Here is a 20,170-nt window from a genome sequence, read left to right as displayed (position 1 = left end):
GGTTCCCGGTGGTGTGTGGATCACCTCTCTAACACGGCCCATGTTGGTTGGAACAGGTCCCAGAGAGAAGGGTTCCCGGTGGTGTGTGGATCACCTCTCTAACACGGCCCATGTTGGTTGGAACAGGTCCCAGAGAGAAGGGTTCCCGGTGGTGTGGATCACCTCTCTAACACGGCCCATGTCGGTTGGAACAGGTCCCAGAGAGAAGGGTTCCCGATGGTGTGTGGATCACCTCTCTAACACGGCCCATGTCGGTTGGAACAGGTCCCAGAGAGAAGGGTTCCCGATGGTGTGTGGATCACCTCTCTAACACGGCCCATGTCGGTTGGAACAGGTCCCAGAGAGAAGGGTTCCCGATGGTGTGTGGATCACCTCTCTAACACGGCCCATGTCGGTTGGAACAGGTCCCAGAGAGAAGGGTTCCCGATGGTGTGTGGATCACCTCTCTAACACGGCCCATGTCGGTTGGAACAGGTCCCAGAGAGAAGGGTTCCCGATGGTGTGTGGATCACCTCTAACATGGCCCATGTCTGAGCGAACAACAGGTGTGTGGATCACCTCTCTAACACGGCCCATGTCTGAGCCAACAACAGCATTTACCACAAATGCAGAAACGTCACCTTTGGAAAAGCATAATTTAATTTAAACAAAAGACAAAACAGAAAGTTGTTTAATTCAAATGTTATTTTTTTTATATTTCAGTAAAATCTACTTGAATACACTTTGAAACAAGAGTACAACAAAATAGAATATACTTCAAATGTTGAATATACAAAGTAGTTCAGTCCGAACAGCTTTCTCCCTCTTCATACGACTAAGAAAAGCAGAAACTGCTAAAGGAAAGGGAGGGGGCGGAGCCAAGATGGCTGACGAGCAGTTACCCTAGAGACCGTTACCGTGGGGATGTAGGCCTTGACCATAGGCTTACTACTAGAACCAACCAAGGTTGGGAGTCAATTCCATTTCTATTACAGTCAATGCTAATTTTATATCATTGAAGAGAATTGGAATGGTTTTGACCCTGTAACCAACCCACTGACCTCTGGGCTTCAGACTATAAGAGAACAATATTGTTTTGTAACACTGTGCTTGGTACAAAGTATCCAAAAAGGTCAAGAAACCGTAACACACACACAAAAAAAGCTAAATTATCTTATAAACAATGAATGACAAATAAAAACAGATCATTCTAAGGCTGTTTTGTTGTGAATTGAATTCCCCCTAAACTGTATAATAGTTATAAACACACACAAGTCCCTTTGGCTTTTTATTTTCCTCTTGTAAGAGCTGATCCTAGAACAGCCCGCAGTCTTTCGTGTTGTTTGTTTACGCACCGGGAATCTGCACAGTGATTCGGCAAATCAAATGCTGGTCGTACACAGATACATTTCTATACAACCCCCCCCCCTCAATCTCTCTCCTTTCCAGTTCACATTTCTTTTGGTTGTTAATAATTAACCTTTTGTTTAGTGTTCTCCTTTTGTCTTTATAAGTTTGCATTTGTCCGTTGTAGCTTAGTCAGCTAGTGTCTCATCTGCCAGAAACAGAACATGTAGTGATTTAAACTTGACTTGGTCCCTTTTTCTGAAGGAGATTCTTCCCTTTTGAGAAGTCATTGCTGGGTTCCTGTGTTGGCTGGGTAACCGACAGTATTGGACGACTCAGATGACACCCTATTCCCTACAGAAGTAGTGTACTGTATAGGGAATAGGGGGCCATTTGGGATGCACACTGGGTCTCCATAGAGATGAGGCTGTGGTAGGAAGGTAGACACCCCCCCCCCAGGGTAAATCGGAGCTGGTTGTGGGTCTTTATAGTCTCTCAGACGGTCATGTAGAAAAAGAGGAACAAACTATGTGGGCAAAAACTGTACAAACAATGTTGAGGTGTGTGTGTGTGTGTGTGTCCGTACTTGTGGCCTCAACACTCCGGATCTTCTGACTTGATCTCAGGCGGGACCTCCTCTGATTTAGACGACTACCGTGATGATCTCCGGTGCTTCCGGTAACGTGGTCTGGACGGGGAGGGCCTGTACCGTTTTAACGGTCAGCGTCTTGGCTTGCTGCTGCGGTTCTCTCGTCGCCGTGCCAGATCTCTTGATGATGCCGCTGATGATATGGGATGCCGCCACCGGAGCGCTCTGATTGGCTGTCGTCGTCGTCACGGTGACCACTGCCGTCCCGGTCCCGCCACCTTGCGTCGTCGTGACGATATGATGTGTCTGTTGTTGATGATGATGATGCAGCGTTGTGGGAACAGCCAGCCTCATCACCTTGGTCACAGGAGATACAATTTGTAATTCCATAAATGAACACGTTTGAATTTGTAACAAAAATAAATTAATACACATTAAGTCTGTGCCCAAATGCAATACCTTTATACTTGCATTTCACTATCTTATGTTTTAATGTATGTGTTTTCCAATTTTTAGCTTAAAATGGCAAAAAAAATAAACTATTTTAAAAACAGACACCTGTGTCCCTGCAGCCATGGTAACATGAGGTGCCAGGGCTCGTACCCCCCAGGAGTTTGTCCCGCCCAGGAGAGAGATGCTGCCCGTCGGGGAGCCCCCCAGGCCAGGCTTGGTCTGCTGCTGGTACTGGGCCAGCTGGTGGGCCGGGATGGTGATGATCTTAGCCAGTTGGACCGTGATCTTGTCTCCGTTCTCCGCTGTGGCTGGAACCATAGTGGGGATGGTCTGGATCACAACCTGGAGAGAAGAGATATGGTTAGGAACAGGTCTACACATTCTAGATCTATACAGAGTGGGGGGGGTGGGTCTGGATCACAACCTGGAGAGGAGAGATATGGTTAGGAACAGGTCTACACATTCTAGATCTATACAGAGTGTGGATTGTCTGGATCACAACCTGGAGAGAAGAGAGATGGTTAGGAACAGGTCTACACATTCTAGATCTATACAGAGTGGGGGGGGGGGTCTGGATCACAACCTGGAGAGATGGTTAGGAACAGGTCTACACATTCTAGATCTATACAGAGTGGGGGGGGGGTCTGAATCACAGCCTGGAGAGGAGAGATGGTTAGGAACAGGTCTACACATTCTAGATCTATAGAGTGGGGATGGTCTGGATCACAACCCGGAGAGGAGAGATGGTTAGGAACAGGTCTACACATTCTAGATCTATAGAGTGGGGATGGTCTGGATCACAACCCGGAGAGGAGAGATGGTTAGGAACAGGTCTACACATTCTAGATCTATACAGAGTGGGGGGGTCTGATTACAACGCAGGGAAAATAATTATGATGTAGAAGGTGAAGGATTAGATCGTTATTTTATATTTTTTCAAAAGATAATATGGTTTCCAAGATTCAAGTTTTGAATCTTGGACTTGGTTAGTATGAGGCGTGTCTGTAGCTCAGCCGTCACACTGTCCATTCTGTCTACACTACAGAGTAGCTAGCTGACACACCAACTAGCGTGGTTACCCACCTTCGGTTGGGAGTTCGCGTTGCCCGTTGCCGTGCCGATGGGAGAGGCGTTGGCCAATTGGTACGTCGTTTGGCCTCCCGACGTCCCTGGCGCCTGTTGCACGGCAACCGTTGAGATCTTCTGGCCCAGTGACGTTGTCATGACTACAGGCACTTGCATGGCAACCCGTACAGTCCTGGAGACGGAAACGATAACAAAATGGAGTCCATGACAAAGTTTCGTAAATACAAAATTGACTAGATATCGCTAGATAGATAAACTATTTTACATTCAGCATAAAACCTCCAAAGTGAATTGTATGTTTCAGGGTCAGTATGAGGGTGTCTCTCTAACCTGGGTCCTGAGGCAGTGGGGATGATGGCCGTGTGAGAATGCTGTGTCTGGGTTCCGTCTGGCGCCGTGGAAATGGTCACTATCCTCGGAACCCCCACCGCCGCCCCACCCCCCGTCATCACCGCCTTGTTGCCCTTAGCAACCGGAGGATGGACTACGGTTCTAGTCCCACCCCTCAGGATGGTGGGCGTCGTGGCGAGCTCGGCCACATTCAGTATCGTCTCCGACGAGGGCAGGACTCTCTCGTAAGACTTCTCTGAGCCAATAAGATCGCCCGATCTGGAGTCGGCCTTGTCGTCCTCGATGACAACGATGTTCTTGGGCATCTCCTTGAACTGGTAGACCAGCCGCTGACCTTCGACCTTGGCCAGTATACCACGTTGGTAGTAGTACCTGGTAGAGAGGGAGGAGAGGGAGGGAGAGAGGAGGGTGAGAGAGAGGGAAGACGGAGAGAGGGAAATAGAGGCAGGGGATAGGGAGAGGGGGGGGGGGGAAGACAGAGGGAGGGGATAATGTTCCTCAGAGGAACTCATCCAAACCAACAACCTATACAGCTAACTCAGCTTAAAGCCTCTTCCACAGTCAATGCCATTTCAAGTGCTAGACGGTTGTAGGGTAAACCCTCACCTCAGAGCCCGACCCATGGTCTCATAGTTCATGTCAGGTTTGTTCTTGTGTTTGCCCCACAGCTTGGACACAGCCTTGGAGTCCACCAGCTTGAAGATGCCCTTCTCCCTCTGAGTCCACTTGATGTACCTGGGACACGTATTCTTGTCCTGGAGCAAGTCCAACAGGAACTCCCACAGGTACGTGGTGCTGCCTGGGGGACCAGAGACAGGCGCGTCGGTCGAACAGAGAGACAGGCGCGTCGGTCGAACAGGCGGGTCGGTCGAACAGGCGGGTCGGTCGAACAGAGAGACAGGCGGGTCGGTCGAACAGAGAGACAGGCGGGTCGGTCAAACAGAGAGACAGGCGGGTCGGTCGAACAGAGAGACAGGCGGGTCGGTCGAACAGAGAGACAGGCGGGTCGGTCGAACAGAGAGACAGGCGGGTCGGTCGAACAGAGAGACAGGCGGGTCGGTCGAACAGAGAGACAGGCGGGTCGGTCGAACAGAGAGACAGGCGGGTCGGTCGAACAGAGAGACAGGCGGGTCGGTCGAACAGAGAGACAGGCGGGTCGGTCGAACAGAGAGACAGGCGGGTCGGTCGAACAGAGAGACAGGCGGGTCGGTCGAACAGAGAGACAGGCGGGTCGGTCGAACAGAGAGACAGGCGGGTCGGTCGAACAGAGAGACAGGCGGGTCGGTCGAACAGAGAGACAGGCGGGTCGGTCGAACAGAGAGACAGGCGGGTCGGTCGAACAGAGAGACAGGCGGGTCGGTCGAACAGAGAGACAGGCGGGTCGGTCGAACAGAGACAGGCGGGTCGGTCGACAGAGACAGGCGGGTCGGTCGACAGAGACAGGCGGGTCGGTCGACAGAGACAGGCGGGTCGGTCGACAGAGACAGGCGGGTCGGTCGACAGAGACAGGTGGGTCGGTCGAACAGAGAGACAGGCGGGTCGGTCGAACAGAGAGACAGGCGGGTCGGTCGAACAGAGAGACAGGCGGGTCGGTCGACAGAGACAGGCGGGTCGGTCGACAGAGACAGGCGGGTCGGTCGACAGAGACCATACTTATCCTTCCTCTACGTTTACAGCCTTAAACAACAGGTTAAACTTCACAAAGAATACGGTTGATGAACACTTGGTTGTGGGAAAATTAAGTCCAAGCCCCTAATCAACACATGAAATCCTAGGGGTTTATGGACGTGTCCTTTCTGTATATTTGGTGTGTCCCACCTTTTCCTTCTCTGGGTTTCTTCTTGATGCTGAGGTCCGGTGATCCGTTGGACACAGCAGGTGGGTGGGTCTTTGGCTTCCTCCCCGCTACACAGACAAACAGACCAATAAAGTTATTCAAAATCAATCAAATCAATTGACATGGGTCAAAGACATGAGCATTTCACATTGCGTGCAATCTCCCAATATGTCAATAGATGGCGCTCTTTCTGTCTTCAAGATGCAGCCAGTCCAATTTACCATCAACATCCTGTCTACAAGATACAGCCAGTCCTATTGACCATCAACATCCTGTCTACAAGATACAACCAGTCCTATTTACAATCAACATCCTGTCTACAAGATACAACCAGTCCTATTTACCATCAACATCCTGTCTACAAGATACAGCCAGTCCAATTTAACATCAACATCCTGTCTACAAGATACAGCCAGTCCAATTTAACATCAACATCCTGTCTACAAGATACAGCCAGTCCAATTTAACATCAACATCCTGTCTACAAGATACAACCAGTCCTATTTACCATCAACATCCTGTCTACAAGATACAGCCAGTCCAATTTAACATCAACATCCTGTCTACAAGATACAACAAGTCCAATTTAACATCAACATCCTGTCTACAAGATACAGCCAGTCCAATTTAACATCAACATCCTGTCTACAAGATACAGCCAGTCCAATTTAACATCAACATCCTGTCTACAAGATACAACCAGTCCTATTGACCATCAACATCCTGTCTACAAGATACAACCAGTCCTATTTACAATCAACATCCTGTCTACAAGATACAACAAGTCCAATTTAACATCAACATCCTGTCTACAAGATACAACCAGTCCAATATAACATCAACATCCTGTCTACAAGATACAGCCAGTCCAATTTAACATCAACATCCTGTCTACAAGATACAGCCAGTCCAATTTAACATCAACATCCTGTCTACAAGATACAGCCAGTCCAATTTACCATCAACATCCTGTCTACAAGATACAGCCAGTCCTATTGACCATCAACATCCTGTCTACAAGATACAGCCAGTCCAATTTAACATCAACATCCTGTCTACAAGATACAGCCAGTCCAATTTAACATCGTCATCCTGTCTACAAGATACAGCCAGTCCAATATAACATCAACATCCTGTCTACAAGATACAGCCAGTCCAATTTAACATCAACATCCTGTCTACAAGATACAACCAGTCCAATTTAACATCAACATCCTGTCTACAAGATACAGCCAGTCCAATTTAACATCAACATCCTGTCTACAAGATACAGCCAGTCCAATATAACATCAACATCCTGTCTACAAGATACAGCCAGTCCAATTTAACATCAACATCCTGTCTACAAGATACAGCCAGTCCAATTTAACATCAACATCCTGTCTACAAGATACAACCAGTCCAATTTAACATCAACATCCTGTCTACAAGATACAACCAGTCCAATTTAACATCAACATCCTGTCTACAAGATACAACCAGTCCAATATAACATCAACATCCTGTCTACAAGATACAACCAGTCCAATATAACATCAACATCCTGTCTACAAGATACAACCAGTCCAATTTAACATCAACATCCTGTCTACAAGATACAGCCAGTCCAATTTAACATCAACATCCTGTCTACAAGATACAACCAGTCCAATATAACATCAACATCCTGTCTACAAGATACAACCAGTCCAATTTAACATCAACATCCTGTCTACAAGATACAACCAGTCCTATTTACCATCAACATCCTGTCTACAAGATACAGCCAGTCCAATATAACATCAACATCCTGTCTACAAGATACAGCCAGTCCAATTTAACATCAACATCCTGTCTACAAGATACAGCCAGTCCAATTTAACATCAACATCCTGTCTACAAGATACAACCAGTCCAATTTAACATCAACATCCTGTCTACAAGATACAGCCAGTCCAATTTAACATCAACATCCTGTCTACAAGATACAACCAGTCCAATTTAACATCAACATCCTGTCTACAAGATACAGCCAGTCCAATATAACATCAACATCCTGTCTACAAGATACAGCCAGTCCAATATAACATCAACATCCTGTCTACAAGATACAGCCAGTCCAATATAACATCAACATCCTGTCTACAAGATACAACCAGTCCAATTTAACATCAACATCCTGTCTACAAGATACAACCAGTCCAATTTAACATCAACATCCTGTCTACAAGATACAGCCAGTCCAATATAACATCAACATCCTGTCTACAAGATACAACCAGTCCAATATAACATCAACATCCTGTCTACAAGATACAGCCAGTCCAATTTAACATCAACATCCTGTCTACAAGATACAACCAGTCCAATTTAACATCAACATCCTGTCTACAAGATACAACCAGTCCAATTTAACATCAACATCCTGTCTACAAGATACAACCAGTCCAATTTAACATCAACATCCTGTCTACAAGATACAACCAGTCCAATTTAACATCAACATCCTGTCTACAAGATACAACCAGTCCAATTTAACATCAACATCCTGTCTACAAGATACAACCAGTCCAATTTAACATCAACATCCTGTCTACAAGATACAACCAGTCCAATTTAACATCAACATCCTGTCTACAAGATACAACCAGTCCAATTTAACATCAACATCCTGTCTACAAGATACAACCAGTCCAATTTAACATCAACATCCTGTCTACAAGATACAACCAGTCCAATATAACATCAACATCCTGTCTACAAGATACAACCAGTCCAATTTAACATCAACATCCTGTCTACAAGATACAGCCAGTCCAATATAACATCAACATCCTGTCTACAAGATACAACCAGTCCAATTTAACATCAACATCCTGTCTACAAGATACAGCCAGTCCAATTTAACATCGTCATCCTGTCTACAAGATACAGCCAGTCCAATTTAACATCAACATCCTGTCTACAAGATACAACCAGTCCTATTTACCATCAACATCCTGTCTACAAGATACAACCAGTCCAATATAACATCAACATCTTTATAGTACCTTTATCATTAAAACCATTTAGGCTCTTTAGCATTACTTTGATGTCTCAATCAACAGCCAGCATCTCCAATCAACAGCCAGCATCTCCAATCAACAGCCAGCATCTCCAATCAACAGCCAGCATCTCCAATCAACAGCCAGCATCTTCAATCAACAGCCAGCATCTTCAATCAACAGCCAGCATCTTCAATCAACAGCCAGCATCTTCAATCAACCAACAGTATCTTCAATCAACCAACAGTATCTTCAATCAACAGACAGTATCTTCAATCAACAGACAGTATCTTCAATCAACAGACAGTATCTTCAATCAACCAACAGTATCTTCAATCAACAGACAGTATCTTCAATCAACAGACAGTATCTTCAATCAACAGACAGTATCTTCAATCAACAGACAGTATCTTTGGGTAGTATTATGGAAAGTTTATTGATTTCTCAGTGGATAGCCAGTATTCTATTCTGTCTTAGAGTCATCTTAACCTTCCTGACAGGTTGGTGGTCAGGCTCTGGAAGATACTGTTCTGCCTTATTATTATACGACCATGCTGGTCATTTATGAACATTTGAACATCTTGGCCATGTTCTGTTATAATCTCCACCCGTTACAGCCAGAAGAGGACTGGCCACCCCACATAGCCTGGTTCCTCTCTAGGTTTCTTCCTAGGTATTGGCCTTTCTAGGGAGTTTTTCCTAGCCACCGTGCTTCTCCACCTGCATTGCTTGCTGTTTGGGGTTTTAGGCTGGGTTTCTGTACAGCACTTTGAGATATCAGCTGATGTACGAAGGGATATATAAATAAAAACAGTTTTTTTTTTGGTTCCTCTAGGAGGGTGACCTCAGTGTCCTCATCACTAACCTTTCTTCTTCCTGACAGGTTGGTGGTCAGGCTCTGACTCGTCTGGTTCCTCTATGAGGGTGACCTCCATGTCCTCGTCCATACAGTCTTCCGTAGACACCTCCACCACAGTCTCGGTCATCACGTCTGGACGCATCGCCGCGTGGATGAAGTCTGGGGTGGTCCCACACCCTGCCGGGATGAACACATCTAGTGGGACAAGAGGGAAAACGTTAAGAGAGAAACAGTGTGTGTGTTCTGGTGGATGTGGCGTTATGTGAACACCAACATTCGTATGAAATCATCTGAGATCTACGACATCAATGATGTCTCTCTGTTCTTGTCTCTCGGCAGCTTATGGATGGAATATGTCATGGTGAATACCTGGTTATGGATGGAATATGTCATGGTGAATACCTGGTTATGGATGGAATATGTCATGGTGAATACCTGGTTATGGATGGAATATGTCATGGTGAATACCTGGTTATGGATGGAATATGTCATGGTGAATACCTGGTTATGGATGGAATATGTCATGGTGAATACCTGGTTATGGATGGTATATGTCATGGTGAATACCTGGTTATGGATGGTATATGTCATGGTGAATACCTGGTAATGGATGGAATATGTCATGGTGAATACCTGGTAATGGATGGAATATGTCATGGTGAATACCTGGTTATGGATGGAATATGTCATGGTGAATACCTGGTTATGGATGGAATATGTCATGGTGAATACCTGGTTATAGATGGAATATGTCATGGTGAATACCTGGGCTGCGGTCTCCTCTCAGGCTGGTAACAGAGTCCATGTGCAGCAGAGCCTCGGCAGCCTCGATGGTCTTATCAGAACAGTAGATACTGGTGCCAGACTGTTGGTAATGGACGGACGCCTCCACTGAAACACAGAAAACACACGTTAGTAAAGGTGAAAAGCACCGTTGCAGGTCTGTACAGCCGCTGTAGACATTTCATCACTTGTACAGTACAGAGGGGTTCTGATGCATCCTACTGGAAATAAGAGTTGTGTTTGGTTGCCTCAGACTGTTACCTCAGTTTGGTTTTTATTGTGAAAACACTGTCGGCGTTCCACCATTAACGGTTTACTACCAAACTAAAAGGTTGAGACACTTCAAATGGCTTGTTTACTACACTTCACACAGGACTTCTAAAGTCTGTCAAAGCTGACATTCTCTCTGGCGCCCCCTAGCAACCTTTGTCTCCAGTTACTATGGCATAACTGATGTAGGATCAGCTGCAAATTTCTTTACCACTATGACCTACAGTGTCAGACTGACCTTAAAACAGATGTTACAGAGCATCAAGTAACTAACTAACCACAACTAACTAAACATCTATAACTAACTAACCATAACTAACTAACCATCTATAACTAACTAACCATCTATAACTAACTAACCATCTATAACTAACCATAACTAACTAACCATAACTAACTAACCATAACTAACTAACCATCTATAACTAACCATAACTAACCATATAATAAGTATTGGTTAGAAGTCATGGTTTCCTCCTTTCCTTTGGGCCCTGAGGTTTTTCCTTATAAAATGACCCAATCTGTTTTCCTCATTACGGGCTGTCTACAACAAGGGGTCTAGAGGGTTTCCTTGTGCTCATCTGGTCATGGTAAATCATTTCGGCCAGGAATTGTTTCACAAAGAAAAGGAGACAAGGAAAAATTATGCAATATATTAGTATGGGGTATGCAGTCATTCTGAGGAACTAGGAGACAGACTAAGCCCAGGGATTCCATTTACAGTACACTACTTTTGACCAGAGCGCTCTGGGCCCTGGTCAAAAGTAGTGCACTATATAGTGGATAGGGTGCCATTTGGGACAAAACCCAGGGCACCTGTTGTTGTCGTCCCTCTCTGGGAAGCACGTCTCTGGTTACCATCACCCCTGCCCATGTTTGGCTACGAGGCAGGCACAGGGTAGGGGAGAGGGGTTATCTTTAGGAAGACTGCCCCCCCCCCCATCCCTCTCATTCAGACCCTGACACACACACTACCCGTCGTCCCAAGCGCAAACAAACTGTAGCCCCACACACACACACACATAAACAAGCAGAACTACTATAGGCACCTGATAGGCCGAGCTGTCGTTGAAACCAGGCAGGACTACCTAAATAAACCCACCATAGACCATAACATAGACTGGGCACTGGATACTTTGACACCGATACACAGGATGGAAATAAACAGACATTTGACATACATACTAAGATGCATTTATCTGTAAACATATTATACATACGGGTTGAACTGTAAAAGTGTTAACACTTAAAAAATATTTAAAAAGTAAACTCAACTGTAAAAGTTTAACTGTAAGAGGGAAATAAAATGTTATGCATTTTCATATTTCTAGGGATTCGTTCAACAGTGAGTGTTTGGTTAATAATAATAATAACTGAGGTTGGTTATCCGAGTATTTGGTTGGGTACGGACTCGGGTTGAAATAGTACTGCTGCACTACCTTATTCAGTCATTGTATTTAAGAAAATGAATTAACATCTGTAAAAAGCAATTGAGGCTAAAAGTCAGCATATTTCAAAAGTACAAAATGCGTGTGAATAAATATGATTTTCATCATTACTTCTCGACAAGAAAGAAAGAAAAAGCTGGTACTATTTGACCGAGCCAATAATAGCAAGTCCGACAAAGTAGTGCAGTCCCCTATGACTTCCGTGTTTACACTCGCGTAGCCTTTCCCTCCAGTTCTCTTCGAAGACGGTGAAGACGGTCTCCATCCCCACGTCACTCACTCCCCGCCCCGGACACCATTGGATAAATCAGTAATCTACGCCCACCCGTCTAGCAGCGCTCATTGGCTGGTGGGAGGATTTCGAACGCCTCACGAGCGCCGTTGGTCAAATTGACCTGTCAATCAAGCCAACAACCCGCCTAGATGCATAACAATGCTTCCGCCATGGAAATTATCCAAAAATATTTTAAAATTATCGCTAAATCAAGGAAGAAAATTAAACACTCTAGCCAATATAAAAAAGAATAACCTTTGTATGGCGAACTGAACTTAAACGAGACACGATTTGCACTTAAAAATCGCTAGCGAGTAAACGCAAAAGCCAGCATTGAGTGCACCGTTAGCAGCCACACACTTCACGGGATAAACCACTGGGCCCACACTTAGATAACGGTCCGAATCTGACTCAGAAAAACGGTACATGACTGAAAACAGATGGGGGAAAAAGTCACAAAATGACTAGAATACAGCTTTCAACTAAATGTTTACACTCACTTCCGTGTCATTCAATGTTTGAACAAACTGGCTGTATGTGTTATTCAACAAGGAAAAATATTTCGATAGACTATATTTCAATACAGGGATAAAATCACAACATAACTGATTCAATATAGGTAAATCATATATACAGATTGTGTATTTAAAGCCATGATAAACGCGGAATAAACATAAATCCACATGCCCTTCCGACTCAGACAGCGTGGCAAAGACGTAGGAAAGACAACACATCTACAACACTTCCTGGTTTCAGCGGGGCTCCCTCTCTGTCAGAATAACCAGTTGTTATGATACACATGGACGAAGAAACTATAAATCACGATATGCACGCGTTGCTTCGTGCAGATTGCGGTCTAATCCTCCAGTGCTCAAATCCAAACGGTAATTTTAAACATTTTAAGAACGACTGAAGAAAAGCGGACATCGCCATGCAGGTTACTAAGCAAGGTGATCACTTCCTGCTTTGCCCTCCATTATTTCATGAAACTACTTAACGGATATGGGGGCGCAGCGGTCGCTAAAATAAACACATAACGTGTCAATAAACGGTCGCCGGTAGAACGAGTTCTAAATAAATTCCGTTACCTGCTCTTATGAGCAGATCGAGTTGGTTAGCGGGCCCCTCATGAAGTGAAGTCGCCATGTTCTTCCCGTGTTGCAGACTCGTATTGACTTCACACTGAAATGCAAAGGCAGCCAAAAGCTCAGATCACTCCGCCGCCAGAGGAAATCTCAAATTCATCCAGACCGCATCACAACCCCCACACCGCGGCAGACGGGTGTCCTTCCGCGCTAAACACAGGAAATCCTCCGCTCTCTCTTGAGCTCTTGCCAAAGATGGTGGATACATTTAGATGTCCCACTCAGGCCGTTAACCATGTTTTAAAGTTCCTGTCTGCTTAAGGGGAGGCTCTCCCATAGGCACAAATACATTAGCAGCTGGGTCTGATTCGCTTAGTCCATTGACTGTATATGAAGGAGAAAAAAAAGGAGCGACAGATGTCTCGCTTTCTTTTCCATCTCTGCTCTTGCATCGATCGAACGTCAACCAAAGCAGGAGAAAAGGACAATTCCTCCATAATAGGCCCGTGCATTCAACATTAAAAAAAGCATAACAGAGCATTTTAAGACACCGTTAATATAATGTATGTATTGCATTCCTAACAAGGAACATTCAACGCAAAGAATAAAGATTTTAAGAGCATATAAACGTGTCTTCATTTGCATTATGGCAAAACGACCTTAGTCTAAGTAGGAATGATGTAAGCCTGATTTTTAAAAAATCTCTCACTAAAGTAACAAAAAATGTAACAGTCTGCTGAGGTACCGATTGCAGAAATGTTTAGATCGATGCCAGAGCATGTAGATACTTAGGTCATCATCCACTTTAATGGGTTAGTTTTCTGACTGGAGTCTAACACCAAGTCTACACCCCAGACAGCGCTCAGCGACTCTCTAACACCAAGTCTACGCCCCAGACAGCACTCAGCGACATCATCATGTCAGCAACCAATGACGGAATTTTAAAAAAAGGGGAAAAAAACAAGGAGTTAAAAAATAAGTTTAGAAACGTTACAGTGGAGGTCGTCTCCTTTAGAATACAGTAGAGGTCGTCTCCTTTAGAAACGTTACAGTAGAGGTCGTCTCCTTTAGAAACGTTACAGTAGAGGTCGTCTCCTTTAGAAACGTTACAGTAGAGGTCGTCTCCTTTAGAAACGTTACAGTAGAGGTCGTCTCCTTTAGAAACGTTACAGTGGAGGTCGTCTCCTTTAGAAACGTTACAGTGGAGGTCGTCTCCTTTAGAAACGTTACAGTAGAGGTCGTCTCCTTTAGAAACGTTACAGTGGAGGTCGTCTCCTTTAGAAACGTTACAGTAGAGGTCGTCTCCTTTAGAAACGTTACAGTGGAGGTCGTCTCCTTTAGAAACGTTACAGTGGAGGTCGTCTCCTTTAGAAACGTTACAGTAGAGGTCGTCTCCTTTAGAAACGTTACAGTAGAGGTCGTCTCCTTTAGAAACGTTACAGTAGAGGTCGTCTCCTTTAGAAACGTTACAGTAGAGGTCGTCTCCTTTAGAAACGTTACAGTAGAGGTCAGCTCCTTTAGAAACATTACAGTAGAGGTTGTCTCCTTTAGAAACGTTACAGTGGAGGTAGTCTCCTTTAGAAACGTTACAGTGGAGGTCGTCTCCTTTAGAAACGTTACAGTGGAGGTCGTCTCCTTTAGAAACGTTACAGTGGAGGTCATCTCCTTTAGAAACGTTACAGTAGAGGTCGTCTCCTTTAGAAACATTACAGTAGAGGTCGTCTCCTTTAGAAACGTTACAGTAGAGGTCGTCTCCTTTAGAAACGTTACAGTAGAGGTCGTCTCCTTTAGAAACGTTACAGTAGAGGTCGTCTCCTTTAGAAACGTTACAGTGGAGGTCAGCTCCTTTAGAAACGTTACAGTAGAGGTCGTCTCCTTTAGAAACGTTACAGTAGAGGTCGTCTCCTTTAGAAACGTTACAGTAGAGGTCGTCTCCTTTAGAAACGTTACAGTGGAGGTCAGCTCCTTTAGAAACGTTACAGTGGAGGTCAGCTCCTTTAGAAACGTTACAGTAGAGGTCGTCTCCTTTAGAAACGTTACAGTAGAGGTCGTCTCCTTTAGGAACGTTCAGGGAAGGAGAACACACCATTGTCTGTCTGCTTACTTGGCTGGACAACACTCCTTCCCAAAGAGAATACTTCAAAAAGAATGAAATAAATACCTTCCTTTTTACATCTTAAATGCTTTTGGTTGGTTGTGTTGTTCCCTCCACCGTGTCCAACTAACTACAGGCTTTAAACTGTTGGCCTGAATCAACCAATCAAATGGATTTATAAAGCCCTTATTACATCAGCTGATATCTCAAAGTGCTGTACAGAAACCCAGCCTAAAACCCTAAATCAACCAATCAAATGTATTTATAAAGCCCTAATTACATCAGCTGATATCTCAAAGTGCTGTACAGAAACCCAGCCTAAAACCCCAAACAGCAAGCAATGCAGGTGTAGAAGCTAGGTGGCTAGGAAAAACTCCCTAGAAAGGCCAAAACCTAGGAAGAAACCTAGAGAGGTTATGAGGCTATGTGGGGTGGCCAGTCCTCTTCTGGCTGTACCGGGTGGAGATTATAACAGAACATGGCCAAGATGTTCAAAATGTTCATAGATGACCAGCAGGGTCAAATAATAATAATCACAGTGGAATCACAACTGCAATCAACGCATGTTTACATCTTCCAAACAGTACACTTGTGGACTTTTTATGTACTACAGTGGACGGCCACAAGAGGGCGATGTCTACTGGCAGACAGGCCTTACATATCCGCTTGCTGAATTTCCTAGCAACCACACCAAAGCTGTGAGTGACTGTAGTACTGTGGATGAAGGTTTGGAAAATAATGTACATCTCCCCAAATGAAAATAACATCTGTAAACTGGTGTGTGGTGTGTATGTCAAGTGAATGTAAAAATCTAAGTGTAATACTTCACTATCCCTCTCTAACACTTCATTTTATTATCAACAACTAGTGCCAAAGCTGAAAGCTGTCCCACTTCTACTCTTATTTTACTGTGTGTGTATTCAGGTTATATATAAAAAGGTACATGTATGTATGTATGTATGTATGTATGTATGTATGTATGTATGTATGTATGTATGTATGTATGTATGTATGTATGTGTGCGTGCATGTATGTATGTATGTATGTATGTATGTGTGCGTGCATGTATGTATGTATGTATGTATGTATGTATGTGTGCGTGCATGTATGTATGTATGTATGTATGTATGTATGTATGTATGTATGTATGCGTGCATGTATGTATGTATGCATGTATGCATGTATGTATGTATGTATGTATGTATGTGTGTATGTATGTATGTATGTATGTATGTATGTATGTGTGCATGTATGTACGTCAACAGTTTGGACACACCTACTCATTCAAGGGGTTTTCTTTATTTTGTACATTGTATAATAATAGTGAAGACATCAACACTATGAAATAACACATTTCAAAGTCCTGCAATAACTGAAAAAGAGTTAAACCATTCAAAATATATGAGATTGTTCAAAGTAGCCACCCTTTGCCTTGATGACAGCTGTGCACACTCTGTTTAACACTTGTTGGGTTACTACATGATTCCATATGTGTTATTACATAGTTGTGACGTCATCACTATTATTCTACATGATTCCATATGTGTTATTACATAGTTGTGATGTCATCACTATTATACTACATGATTCCATATGTGTTATTACATAGTTGTGATGTCATCACTATTATTCTACATGATTCCATATGTGTTATTACATAGTTGTGATGTCATCACTATTATTCTACATGATTCCATATGTGTTATTACATAGTTGTGATGTCATCACTATTATTCTACATGATTCCATATGTGTTATTACATAGTTGTGATGTCATCACTATTATTCTACATGATTCCATATGTGTTATTACATAGTTGTGATGTCATCACTATTATTCTACATGATTCCATATGTGTTATTACATAGTTGTGATGTCATCACTATTATTCTACATGATACCATATGTGTTATTCCATAGTTGTGATGTCATCACTATTATTCTACATGATTCCATATGTGTTATTACATAGTTGTGATGTCATCACTATTATTCTTCATGATTCCATATGTGTTATTACATAGTTGTGATGTCATCACTATTATTCTACATGATTCCATATGTGTTATTACATAGTTGTGATGTCATCACTATTATTCTACATGATTCCATATGTGTTATTCCATAGTTGTGATGTCATCACTATTATTCTACATGATTCCATATGTGTTATTCCATAGTTGTGATGTCATCACTATTATTCTACATGATTCCATATGTGTTATTACAAAGTTGTGATGTCATCACTATTATTCTACATGATTCCATATGTGTTATTACATAGTTGTGATGTCATCACTATTATTCTACATGATTCCATGTGTGTTATTACATAGTTGTGATGTCATCACTATTATTCTACAATGTAGATGATAGTACAAATAAAGAAACACGAGCAGGTGTGTCCAAACGTTTGACTGGTACTGAATGTTTACCACTAGTGTATTCAGGTTGGGTAGGAAGATGGTAGATGGTAGATGATATATGATATGTGGTAGATGGTAGATGGTATATGATATGTGGTAGAAGGTAGATGGTATATGGTATGATGGTAGATGGTAGATGATATATGATATGTGGTAGATGGTAGATGGTATATGATATGTGGTAGAAGGTAGATGGTATATGATATGTGGTAGAAGGTAGATGGTATATGGTATGATGGTAGATGGTAGATGATATATGATATGTGGTAGATGGTAGCTGGTATTATGGTATATGGTATATGATATATGATATGTGGTAGATGGTAGCTGGTATATGGTAGATGGTATGATGGTAGATTATATATGATATATGTAGACCTAGGCCTGTGTGTACATCCCACCCCGGTCTCTCACCTGTCTCCACCACCTCAGTCTCCACCTCCTGTTCTTCCCCCACGTCCTGTATCAGGTAGGTCCCGTCTTCGTAGACCAGAACCTGGGCAGAGAAATACTGCTCCAGCCCCCTGCCTGGGACCTCCTCCACGATCACTGCTGGGTTCTCCTCTTCATCCAGGTCCTCGTCTGTCTCTTCTTCCATCACGTCTCCCTCCACCTCTACCTCCACCTCAGCTTCACCGTCTCCCTCCTCACACTCTCCCTCCTGGAGAACAGGGGTGAGGGAGTAGGACAAAGAGGAACAGAGATGGAGAGAGGGACGAGGATAGAAAAACAGAAGGGGAGAAGGGGAGCTTGGTTAAGAAGACAGAACATCCCAAACAGAGCACTTTCTCTACTGCTATACAGTCCTTAAAGGAAAGGAGACGTGTAAAGGAAGCCAGTGTAGGTAACATTATGTACCGCAGCCCTGATCATGTCCTTTCATAAAAGCAAGGAAACAAGGAAAGGAAGCCAGTGAGTGTGAATATTGGAGCGCAGCACCTATCTAGTCCTGTCTTTAAGGAAAGGAGACGTGTAAAGGAAGCCAGTGAGTGTGAATATTGGAACGCAGCACCTATCTAGTCCTGTCTTTAAGGAAAGGAGACGTGTAAAGGAAGCCAGTGAGTGTGAATATTGGAACGCAGCACCTATCTAGTCCTGTCTTTAAGGAAAGGAGACGTGTAAAGGAAGCCAGTGAGTGTGAATATTGGAACGCAGCACCTATCTAGTCCTGTCTTTAAGGAAAGGAGACGTGTAAAGGAAGCCAGTGAGTGTGAATATTGGAGCGCAGCACCTATCTGGTCCTGTCTTTAAGGAAAGGAGACGTGTAAAGGAAGCCAGTCTAGGTCCTAGGTGATTTCACTGCTCATATTACATTTGAGTCATTTAGCAGATGCTCTTATCCAGAGAGACTTACAGTTAGTGAATTCATCTTCAGACAGCTAGGTAAAACAACCACATCTCAGTCATAGTTAGTGAATTCATCTTCAGACAGCTAGGTGGGACAACCACATCTCAGTCATAGTTAGTGAATTCATCTTCAGACAGCAAGGTGGGACAACCACATCTCAGTCATAGTTAGTGAATTCATCTTCAGACAGCTAGGTGGGACAACCACATCTCAGTCATAGTTAGTGAATTCATCTTCAGACAGCTAGGTGGGACAACCACATCTCAGTCATAGTTAGTGAATTCATCTTCAGATAGCTAGGTGAAACAACCACATCTCAGTCATAGTTAGTGAATTCATCTTCAGACAGCTAGGTGGGACAACCACATCTCAGTCATAGTTAGTGAATTCATCTTCAGACAGCTAGGTGGGACAACCACATCTCAGTCATAGTTAGTGAATTCATCTTCAGACAGCTAGGTGGGACAACCACATCTCAGTCATAGTTAGTGAATTCATCTTCAGATAGCTAGGTGGGACAACCACATCTCAGTCATAGTTAGTGAATTCATCTTCAGATAGCTAGGTGAAACAACCACATCTCAGTCATAGTCGGTACATTTTTCCTCATTAAAGTAGTTATCAACAAAGTCAAGTGCGAGTGTTTAGTTCAGTAAAGGTGTTTGTTACTCAGTCCAACCCTCTCACCACTCACCTGATGAGGGTCCTCCACGGCGGTCATATACTCCACCACCGCTCCTCCACTGTCAACGAGCACAACAGAGGTCATGACGCATGCCCCTCCAGGCTAGATCCAGCCCCGGCCTACTCACTGCTGCCTCCTGGCCCCACCTCGCTCTGCTGCCCCACGCTGGTGGCCTCTGGTACTGCAGCCAGGCCACAGCTCAGACCACTGAGGAAGAGACAGAAGAAAAGT

At 43.8% G+C, this 20,170-nt stretch overlaps 2 protein-coding genes across 7 annotated transcripts in view; one reads left to right on the top strand and one right to left on the bottom strand.

The window, feature by feature from the left end:
• The window catches only part of LOC116352827 (nocturnin-like), a 27,691-nt gene extending 26,817 nt beyond the window's left edge, over positions 1–874 (top strand). Inside the window, exon 5 of the mRNA XM_031814850.1 lies at positions 57–874. The gene's annotated coding sequence lies outside the window, so the exon portion shown is untranslated. The remainder of the gene's footprint in view (positions 1–56) is intronic.
• Positions 670–20,170, bottom strand: LOC109876830 (ETS-related transcription factor Elf-2). 6 transcript variants are annotated; one of them, XM_031814839.1, is made up of 10 exons: positions 19,949–20,168; positions 18,321–18,567; positions 10,290–10,415; positions 9,531–9,719; positions 5,624–5,710; positions 4,412–4,604; positions 3,785–4,177; positions 3,452–3,626; positions 2,519–2,710; positions 670–2,272 (listed from the first exon to the last, which is right to left on the bottom strand). In XM_031814839.1, exons 1-10 carry the CDS (start codon positions 20,021–20,023, stop codon positions 1,970–1,972), a joined length of 1,980 nt encoding a protein of 659 aa, XP_031670699.1. In that variant the 5' UTR covers positions 20,024–20,168; the 3' UTR covers positions 670–1,969. The 6 variants fall into 6 exon arrangements, with proteins under 6 accessions (XP_031670699.1, XP_031670698.1, XP_031670700.1 ...); XM_031814838.1 differs by having other exon boundaries at positions 2,474–2,710; positions 19,949–20,167; XM_031814840.1 differs by lacking the exons at positions 18,321–18,567; positions 19,949–20,168 and adding an exon at positions 13,388–13,517 and having other exon boundaries at positions 2,474–2,710.

Source organism: Oncorhynchus kisutch, unplaced genomic scaffold (genome assembly GCF_002021735.2).
Source record: "Oncorhynchus kisutch isolate 150728-3 unplaced genomic scaffold, Okis_V2 Okis07a-Okis12b_hom, whole genome shotgun sequence".
Lineage (NCBI taxonomy): Eukaryota > Metazoa > Chordata > Actinopteri > Salmoniformes > Salmonidae > Oncorhynchus > Oncorhynchus kisutch.
This window is presented reverse-complemented; position numbering and strand designations above follow the sequence as displayed.